At 30.4% G+C, this 11,127-nt stretch overlaps 1 protein-coding gene across 2 annotated transcripts; it reads left to right on the forward strand.

Annotated features, from left to right (window-relative positions):
* Positions 1-6,256: 6,256 nt before the first annotated feature.
* On the forward strand, positions 6,257-9,428 carry LOC133821074 (vacuolar-processing enzyme alpha-isozyme-like). 2 transcript variants are annotated; one of them, XM_062253584.1, is made up of 10 exons: positions 6,257-6,314; positions 6,740-6,913; positions 7,068-7,232; positions 7,475-7,631; positions 7,892-7,980; positions 8,080-8,282; positions 8,401-8,449; positions 8,533-8,808; positions 8,904-9,113; positions 9,207-9,428. In XM_062253584.1, the coding sequence occupies exons 2-10, from the start codon at positions 6,752-6,754 to the stop codon at positions 9,348-9,350; spliced, it is 1,455 nt and encodes a 484-aa protein (XP_062109568.1). In that variant the 5' UTR covers positions 6,257-6,314; positions 6,740-6,751; the 3' UTR covers positions 9,351-9,428. The 2 variants fall into 2 exon arrangements, with proteins under 2 accessions (XP_062109568.1, XP_062109567.1); XM_062253583.1 differs by lacking the exon at positions 6,257-6,314 and adding an exon at positions 6,319-6,369.
* Positions 9,429-11,127: the final 1,699 nt, after the last annotated feature.

Genomic DNA, 11,127 nt, shown 5'->3' on the forward strand with positions numbered 1-11,127 from the left:
CAACATTCAATAAATTTTTTCCAAAATGGTTTGAGAAAAGAGTATGTCTTATATATCATATGTTCTATATAAAAGTTAGATGTTATCATGTACAAGTACTAACAACAACTTATTTAAACATAAATTAGGTGATGGAGTTGCGGTGTATTGGGAAAGTTGATGATGAACTATTTTCACTAGCCCAAGGGCCTTCTCATATAGTTAATTCATATGATGGGTATCTCATTAATGGATTTATATTTCACACCAAAAGGTATTCAAGTAGAAGGACTACTCAAAATAGTGGTGTTGTTGTGAGAGTAGAGCATAATAATGGTACTCGTGACTATTATGGTGTCTTAGTGGAGATAATTGAACTCTGTTACTATGGAGACTTGAAGATTCCATTGTTTAAGTGTGATTGGTGGGGTGTTGAAGTTGCCAAAGGAATTGCTACTGATAGACATGGGTTTGTGAGCGTGAACACAAAATGATTATTGAAAACTCATGAACCGTTTGTATTGGCATGCCAATGTGAGCAAGTTTACTATGTAAGAGATCTCAAAGATTTAAATTGGTTATTAGTTGTGAGAACATAACCTAGAGACTTCTATAATATTCCAATTCAAGAAGATGACAATAATGAGGATGAGGTATATGAAGATCTGGAGCCATACCAACAAAATGAATCATCAATTCATGCGTATTTTAATGTGCAAAACAGAAATGAGGACACAGAAGTTATTACATGGGAAATAGATGATATTCCAGAACTTATAATTGATGATGCTATATTTCAAAGTATAGATGAATCTGATGGAAATAAGCTTCACAGTGATACAATGTTATATGATGAATGATTATTTTTTTTAATTTGTATCTGGTATCTTTTGTTAAGGTACGTGTATATGATGCAATATACACGTACCTTAACAAAAGCTGGTACTGGAAGAAAATAGTTGAAATTAAGGATCTTTTTAGAGCTAAAATGGATAAAGCAGCTTTCATGGCAGTGAAATATGGTATTCAATCTGGGCATGCAATACTATATGATCAACAAACCAAGGTCCAATGGAGTAAATATGTCTGGGAGAGATGCAATATACCGAAACACAAATACATACTCTGGCTAACATTACACCAGAAGCTGAAAACCAGAGGCTACCTCAATAAACACTGTCAGGTAGTGGACACAACGTGTTTTCTGTGTGGAAATCATACAGAAGAGATATCACATCTATTTTTTCAATGTGATTACAACAACTTATGTCTTGTGAAGTTGAAGGAGTGGATTGGTTGCAGAGCTCAAACAGAAAATTATCACACCTTATTGCATTGGATTTCCAAAGCAAAACACCTTACCAAGCTCAGGAGAAGTTTTTACATAGCTGCTGTATCAACTCTAGTCTATCATATCTGGAGAGTCCGAAATGATCTCTTGTGGTCCTCTAAGATTTGGCATGTCAATCATACAATGGAGGTCATTAAGAGAGAGCTAAAGTTGAGACTTGCTGTATCAATGTATAAAGGGAAACAAAATAGGGATAAGGAATGGTATCATAAATTGTAAAGTTAGATATGGGGAATGTAAGTCACATAGGGGTAGAAGGAAATTATAAGTGTACATGATTTGTTTTTGAGCAATACAATGATTCTTATTCACCATAAAAAAAGGTACGTGTATATTTATATTTATGTTCTAACACATGCTTGTTCAAAATTATCATTTTACTTTAATATGTCATTATTATATTTACATTATATTATGATGGTTTGTATATTGCAGGAATCATGGTAAACAAAGCTAGAAGAAAGAATATACGTTAAGTTTTTCTAACAACAATTTCACATATAGAACAATCTATAGGAGATAGTATTACATTTATAGCAGCTTCAAATAAAAACCAACAGAAAGAAGTGGGGCAAAACAGTAGTAGTAGTATGAGTGACTAATTAATTAAACTTACTTTTTTATTATATTAGGTAATTTATATTTAAATATTAGATCTATACTAACTTTTATTTGTATTGTGAGTAATAGGTGGTGTTAAGAAGAAAGTGCGCTCTGAAACTTGTAATCTCAAGGTGTTAGAAGAATACAGAAACAAAAAAGTACCAGTTAAATTCAAGATGAGAAAACCAATAGAAAAAACTGCTCAATCTTTCATCACTCAACTTGGAGTGCTCTTAAAAAACACTTCAAATGTTCCTCTGGATGTTCCTACTTAGGATTGTATTGAGAAATTCAAAAATGACAAAATATGGGAGCTTGTAAAGGTAAGTTTCAAAATTCAATTACTTTAAGCATTTTATTGCACTTAAAATTTTGGTTTTCTTCCATATTTTTACACGAAAGATTTGAAGTAAAAGAGGAAGATAAGGAAGTTTTCATGGACTTTTGTCGTGAGAGGTATCGGAATAGAAGATACAAGTTAAAAGCCAAATACTTTGATAATGAGATGACTCAAATTCGTCCAAAATCAATTCCTGAAAAACAATGAAAATGACTTATTTCATATTGGTCTTCAGAAGAATTTAAGGTATAAATTACTTTTTTTTATATATAGATAACTAATAATATTACTTGCACTATTAAGTATTACTAATGCAGAAAATAAGTTCAAGAAACATAAAAAATCGATCTCATGTGGATATGGCACATACTTCCGGTTCCAAGAGTTACATGCGGATTAAATTTGATGAGGTATGCATTATACTTTATTGAATTTTATGTTAAGTTAAAAATGTGCCTTAGCTGTAGCTTCATTCAAATAATTTGGTTTATGGGTTTTGGCTTTGAGTAATGTGTGAAGATATAAATGGGTTTTGAAGAAAAATATGTAAAAGTCTGTCTGTGCAAACAAATATTTATTGAACTAATAATCATACACAGAATAATGCAAAAGAAAATAAAAAAAAAGACAAAACATGGATTCAAATCATTCATGTTTATAATTTTATTTTCTCCTCTCCATTATTTATCTATTTATACTAATTATAAAATTGTTATATATACAAAAGATGTACTAAGTTGACACAGTACATCAGCAACACCTTGCATGATATACATCCTCTCGCCCTCATTAGTCAGAGATCATCATTTAATGAAAGTATTATTTGTTGCTTACACATTTGTTGGCATTAAAATTCGGGATATGAAATGGCATAAAATTGATTAGTATATATATATATTCATAAAGTTATAATTTTGATAACAAGAAAAATTGAAAGGTAAAGGGCTATTTGCTAGAGAGCTTTTTCTTATAACCCACAAGAAAAAGGATGGATCTTGGGTTGATTCTACATAAGAAAATATCATGGTATAAATATTATAATTATTTGATATTTATCTTGTATGACAACACATGTTTGATAAAGTTATGTTTTATTTAATCCCTTTCAAGAAAAATATGATGATGAGATTACTAGTAAACTCTTAAAGGACGGATCCACCTCAATAAATGAAGATGAGATTTTCTCACAAGTTTTATGATCAGAAAAACTTGCCCGTTTAGAATGATTTGGTTCAACTCGAAAGGCAGTCAAGAAAGAAGAAATGGAGGGAATGAAAGAAGAGATGAAATCAGAAATGGAAGAAAGATTGAGTGAAGTAACTGCATATTATGAAGCCAAGTGTGATGCCTTACATGCAAAGTGTGAGGCGATGCAAATAATATTTGAAAAAGTTATGAGACAAATGAATTGTTCATCATCGCAATCGCACAGTCACTCACCAAAGTCTTTTGAGAATGATATTGAGGACTTGTGCTAAAGTGGTGGTAAGTTCAAAATAATTTTGTGGCAAAATGTAATATAAACTATTTTGTCTCTAAGTATAACAATACTAAAATGTTGCAGGTAAAGAAGAAGGGTGATGAAGATGAGAGGAAGCTCAAGAGAAGAATGACTAGTCCAATGGATTCTGTTTTTCTTTTTATTAATGAGCTTTGATGTTTGTGGATTTTAATCTTTTTTTGATTCCCAATAAAATACATTATCTGTAATTGAACTCTCAGCTTATTGGCTAGTTTTTCTCAGCTGGTCTCATACTTGATTTGGCTGTAATACTTTAGATATTAGTGGTATAACAATATACCTAACTTTTCTGATGCTAATGAATGTAGCTACTTGCTATTATATTCAGGTTTTTTCTCTAGTTGTGTATAAGATTGCATTGATTGGTCATCCTTTTATCTTTTTATCCATTTTAATTAAATATATTCATGAATTGTTTTTGTGATTAAATGACTATTAGTGACAACAATAAATTATCACTAAAGAAGTATTAGTGATACTTTTTTGTTGTTACTAAAGAAATATTAGTGATAATTAAAATTATCACTAAAAATAAATGTGTTGTGGCTTAAAGAAAGTTGTCACTAATTGTGATGACTATTAGTTACAAATAATTCTTGTTATTAAAACTGACTTTTAGTCATAACGATTTTTTAGCCACGAATTTTTTAGTGATAACGTGGTGATAATATATTTTTTTTTTTGACTAAAAGTCAAATTTTTTTTTATAGTGATGGTTAAGTGGATATTCTACTCAATTGATAGATTCCACATCAATCAAACAACAAATGCGACAACTTTTTTATATCAGGTAAGAAATAACATGAAAGGGCAAGACCTAATATTATTATTTTATAAAGTAATGATTGTAACACATTTAAATTGTTATACATAATGATATGTATTATTTCAATTATATAATTCAAAGTAATGATGTGGTCCTACTTAAAAATATATTGGCTAAAATTGAATATACATCATAATGTATAATGTATAAAAAGTGTGCACAATTTATTAAGTGTATTATATGTAGCATTACTCTATTTTATATTGGTGAATACTTATGAAAACTATGGAGAAAGAATATTAACGTTAACGAATATGGAATGAAGATATACTTCAGAGCGGTATATATTAATTGCCAACATGTGCAATTCCGGGGTTTTACCATGTAACAATTAGTTGCACATTGATGCAAACTTATTCTTTACTATATATATATAAGAAACCCTAGCTAGCTCCATAGATCTTAATAAATTTTACTGAAAGAAAAAAAAAAGATTAGCGCCCCCAGTTGTGAAAGCATACAAGAATTATAAATACCAAACAAATTAATAAATATATATGGTTAATTTTGTGTGTCTCCCTCTCATAGTGCTCATGGTAAGAGTTACAAGAGTAAGGAACTAATATAACCTTAGTCTATTTACAACTCTAACTAATATAATTAACCTAGCTATAATTAGATGTGTACGCAAGGTAGAGATGATCAACTTTTTATTTCTTGTCATCATATCATATATATATATATATATATATATATATATATCCTACCTAGTTAAGCCTCAGTTTCTTTATGTTAATATGAAAAGAATATTATTAGAGATCAATCAACCACCTTAAATAGTTTTTATTAATAAATTAGCATTGTGTAGGGCTGACTCATTACTTAATTTGTCAATCCGGCTCATGCTGAGCAACAATATATCTTATGAATGAATGATAGCTAGCTAGCAAAAATACTACGTTTCCTAATTCCTCAATGTAATAGCTAGGCATGCATATTTGTATATGTATGAGTGTACTTGGCATAAACACGAGGCCACTAAAACATTAATTTGTCCAAAATAGTGTATAAAAAGATAACCTATATATATATATTGCTTATTCTAAGTAAGTAGACCTTTAAATTTGTATTGTTTTGGAAAAGATAACTGCAAGTGCCACATACAGTTGCAAATCATCCGGTATATATATAAATAAATACCATTTATATGTATGAGTATATATGTCAACCACTTCTACTTCTTTAATTTTATCTAGTTAAACACGTTGTATAAAATTCTAAATATATAATTTCTACATATAAAATCAAATGCAATATCCACAAATATTATAATATATATCTAGCTCTCTCATGTAGTACTAGTCTCAATTAATTAATATATATATACACGCACACACATATATATATATATATTTGAGCTTGTCTTTAATATTGATCAAGTATATATATATATACCACTATACACAATAAATATATATTTATATTTGTAGTCCTCAAACTTAAACTGGACTTATTTTGACGTGTACAATTGTTATGGAGTAGTTATACGTCGTAGTACTACTATAATGAGCTTTCGTAAAGTGATAATAAAAACTTTTTTGTTTATATTAATTCTTAAGTTTTCATATAAGGCGTGCTTGTGCTATGATGAGTCAATAGGTATAGAGCCTTTTTTTTTTTTTTTTGAAAAGGAAATAGGCATAGAGCTTGATCACTATAAATTAATGAAGCTGAAGATGGCAAGCCAGTTCAGGTAACTTAGCGATTATTTGAGGGAAAATTAAATCTCTTGAGGATTTTATAATTTGGTAACCATTTTAATTATTATTTTCTCCCATTTCATTTCTGTTTCTTGGTCTATTTAGCTCTTATCATTTTCATATATGATCATATTGAATCATCTCACATATATAGTAATTAAAATACATTAATTTGTATAATTAGTGCTATACATATCATATATATATTCGAATTAATCCATATTATTCATGCGTGTTTATGTAGCTAGATATTGTGTAAATATAGCGATCGATCGACCCATAGGATAATGAATTAATCTGTCGCCATGTGCACGTATTAATTAATTGATAATAAATATATATTAATTTAATTTGGTGTACATTGATGATGTGGCCTTAATTTGATGAGTACTATTTTATTTATTTATTTATTTTGCAGGTAGTTACAAAGATGAGGTGGGGAAAACTTTTTCTGGCATTGATTCTTGCAATAGTTAGGGTGTTTTCTTTAGAGTCAGAAGCAATACTTAATGATGAGAAGGACCATAAATATCATACTAGATGGGCAGTGCTTGTTGCTGGGTCCGCATATTATCAGAACTACAGGCATCAGGTATATATATTATATATAATTATTAATTGCAATATTGCTATATATAAAATGATCATGGATATCATCATGTTCATTTTAAAATTATGTATAATAAGTTCAATTAGATATTAATTAATATATATATATATATATTGTATGTGTTACGTACGTACAGGCTGATATATGCCATGCATACCAAATACTAAAGAAAGGTGGATTGAAAGATGAAAACATTATTGTTTTCATGTATGATGACATTGCATTTAACCCATACAACCCTAGGCCTGGTGTTATTATCAACAAGCCCTACGGTCCTAATGTTTATGCAGGAGTTCCCAAGGTACGTATATACATACATACACACACACATATATATATATACCATGCATGCATGTAATTAGGTCCTGATCATATATAACTATTAATTAGTTAAAACATGGACTGGTTGATCGGATTAATTATATATTTATCACCCACGCCAACTGTACTATATACATGTTAATTTCCATATAACATAATAATTTTTAATTAGACTCAATTAAATTGGTTAGTGGTATGATTTCGTATTAATTATATATGCAGGATTATACAGGAGAACATGTTACCTCTGAAAATCTTTATGCTGTGATTCTTGGTAATAAAAGTGCTGTGACTGGAGGTAGTGGTAAGGTCCTTGCCAGTGGTCCAAATGACCATGTTTTCATATACTATGCCGATCATGGTGCTGCTGGAATACTCGGTTAGTCTTACCACTACTTATATTTAACATTTTTATGTATATATATAGAAAGTAAAAACTTAACAATTTTGTTTTATTAATTTCTAATAATAATAGTACATATATATCCAAAAATAATAATAATAAGTTGAATTATTATTAGTAGGAATATAGCTATAATATAAATAATAATGTAGGCATTTTTTTTATATATATAAAACTAATTAAATCATGACTGTTTATAATATTTATATATATATACATATATATTGTGAGATCAGGTATGCCAGGTGAAACAGATATTGTATATGCAAAAGATCTCGTAGATGTACTGAAAAAGAAGCATGAAAACAAAGCTTACCGAAAAATGGTACACAAAATTATTAATAATTTACTTAAAATTGAAGTTTATTATTATATGCATTCTTCTATATTATGATTAATTTTTTTTGGGTATAATAATAATAAGGTAATTTACATCGAAGCCTGTGAATCTGGGAGCATATTTGAGGGGCTTCTTCCTCAGAATATAAATATATACGCAACTACAGCATCAAATCCAAACGAGAGCAGTTTTGCAACGTATTGCCCCGACGATGATTACAGCTCTCCACTTTCTGAATACGACACGTGCTTAGGGGACTTGTACAGTGTTGCTTGGATGGAGGATTGGTATGTAGTATGTACTATATATGTACTACGTTATGAGTTAATAATAATTATTAATGACTAATATTATATATAAATTTCATATATCTATCTGTGTTTAATTTAATTATTGATTCATCAGCGACAAAGCCGACTTACGTAATGAATCTTTGGAACACCAATATAAAGTGGTAAGCAGAGACTTTTTTGATCCCTCAGCTAATTAAAGTTTGAATATTTATTCATTAATTTTGAATTATATATATTTTTACAGGTTAAAAGAAGAACAATTAATAGCAATTTGGGAGAGGGAAGTTCTCATGTGATGGAATATGGAAATATGCAACAAAGGACTGATGTAGTGGAGTCTTACATGGGCTCAAATCCCACAAACGACGTCAACTTCACTTATTCATTCAATCATGTCGCTCCTCCTGCTCCTCGTTCTCCACATCATCATCATCATTTCTCATCATCATCACGATCAACGCCTGTAGTAGTGATCAACCACGATCAACGTGATGCAATACTCCTTCATTTTTGGCACAAGGTTTCTTTCCACCTAATATTTTATATATTTATTAATCTCATAATAATAAAAGTATTTTCTTTTAATTATATATATATATTTATTTATGTGTGTAGTTGCGTAAGGCTCTGAGTGGGTCCCGAGAGAAGAATGAAGCACAAAAGCAGTTTGACGAAGAAATTCATGGAAGGAAGGTGACAGACTATAGAATAAATGAGATTGGAAGGCTTTTGTTTGGGTCTCAGCAGAAAAGCTCACAAGTTTTGAACCATGTTCGATCACCGGGCCAACCCCTTGTGGACGATTGGGACTGCTTTAAGATGCATGTATGTAATATTATATATATATATATATTAGAATTATATGATGTTTAATTTTACTAAATTACTAAATTATTATTGTATATATTATTAATTCAGGTGAAAACATACGAGAAGGAGTGTGGAAGATTGACAACTTATGGAAGGAAATACACACGAGCTTTTGCCAACACGTGCAACGCTGGGATTACTACGGACCAGTTGGTAGCAGCTTCAATTCCAACTTGCTCCACTATGAAATGAAATGTATAATCTTTAAATACATACACACACACATATGAACTCATTATTATAATGCCAAATCATATATATAAAAATAAAAAGGACAAATATCATATTATATACATTATTGTTCTTATACAAAAGTACAAATTATGTGCATGTTATTTTTTTTACGTTAAGAAATGAAGAGGCCAAAACGCGCGAGGTACCCTACAACAAAAATACTGTTTACCGGCGGAACTATTACCGGCGGAGACAGTCCGCCGGTAATAATACTATCTTTACCGGTGGAAAACTAAGTCCGCCGGTATTAATCATGGTTTTTAATTTTATTTTTATTTTTTAAATTATTTAATTATTACCGGCGGAAAATCTATTATTACCGGCGAACAATCCGCCGGCAATAATCAGATTTTATTCACGCGGCAAACAAACCGCCCAATTTATTTTCGCTTATTGCTGGCGGATTATTGCCGGCGGGCTCCGCCGGTAATAATAATAAAAATATTACCGTTAAATACAATTACCAGCTGAAGAATTATTGCCGGCGGACCTCCGCCGACAATAATATTCTATATATCCTGCCCATCCATCTTCTCTTCCCCGTTCGTCCGACTCTCCAAAAACGCTCCAAGGATCCGAATGCAGAGCAGAGGCATAAACCACCATTTTCAAAAGCTTTTGGGATTGTACTCAGTTTTATTTCATCACAATCAGTTCGGGTATGTAGTTATATGGTAATATAAGTATATAATATATTTTTGTTGTAATCAATTAGATTTTTCTGATGGGATTGTTGTTTGAGTTATATTTTTGAGTTGGGTTTTGATTATAATTTTTGTTCTTTTAGGCATCATGTTTCTAATATAATGCTCTGTTTCATGAATAAATTCATGTATATCTTTTCATAATTTTTTTGCTGATTGTATTTTTCATCAAATACATATATAATAAGAAGTTTTGGTTAATATTTGGTTATGAACAATTTTCTTAATTATATATATTGAATTTAAATATTCCATTAATTTACAACTAATATATATATGTATATATTTCAGGACTTCATTGGGAGTACTGAATCTTGCTATTGTTGTACTGCAGGTAAGTAATTTTGTATTTTATACATTTTTATTTTGTTCATTTAGTTTTAAAGAATATTAAAATATTGTTAGATATTATTAATGGATAATTTTTTATTATTGTTAAATTGTTATTATATTGTTAGAATGTTATAATGTATTTTTGTTATAGTTTTGTTGACGCGGTTCTTCGGCAACAGATAATTAAGAGAAGAAGAGAAAGAGATTAGTACTAAAAGTAGAACCGTCACAGATATGAAATCTTTTGGAAAGAACTAGGTGACTCAAGACACGTTTTTAAGTGGTTCGAAGGTTAAAATCCCTCTACTCCACTAGTCAATATTATTGATCTTCTCTGGGTAATTGGTTTACAAAGTATATAGTTCTTCAAAGACTATTTTTTTCCAACCCCTATCAACTCCCAGGGTCTCCCTATTTATAGGAGAAGGCACCTGGAAGTTGGTAGGGAGGTCATCCCGTGACCTTACCATTTGTCATATCAAATCTGTGACATTCATGATTAATTCCTGAACTTGACACACAAGTGTGGTCTAATCAGTATGGAAGGAGATAATGGGCCGCACGGCCCAACCCGTCCATGGGTGTCTGAATATGCACGTTCTTGCTGCGTGTCCGAGAAGTCAGGGGGATATCGGACACGTGATGGAAGGAATATGCACGTTTATCTTGTGTGTTGACTTCCCATAGGGTCGGAGCTT

The sequence above is a fragment of the Humulus lupulus genome, chromosome 3 (assembly GCF_963169125.1).
Source record: "Humulus lupulus chromosome 3, drHumLupu1.1, whole genome shotgun sequence".
NCBI lineage: Eukaryota > Viridiplantae > Streptophyta > Magnoliopsida > Rosales > Cannabaceae > Humulus > Humulus lupulus.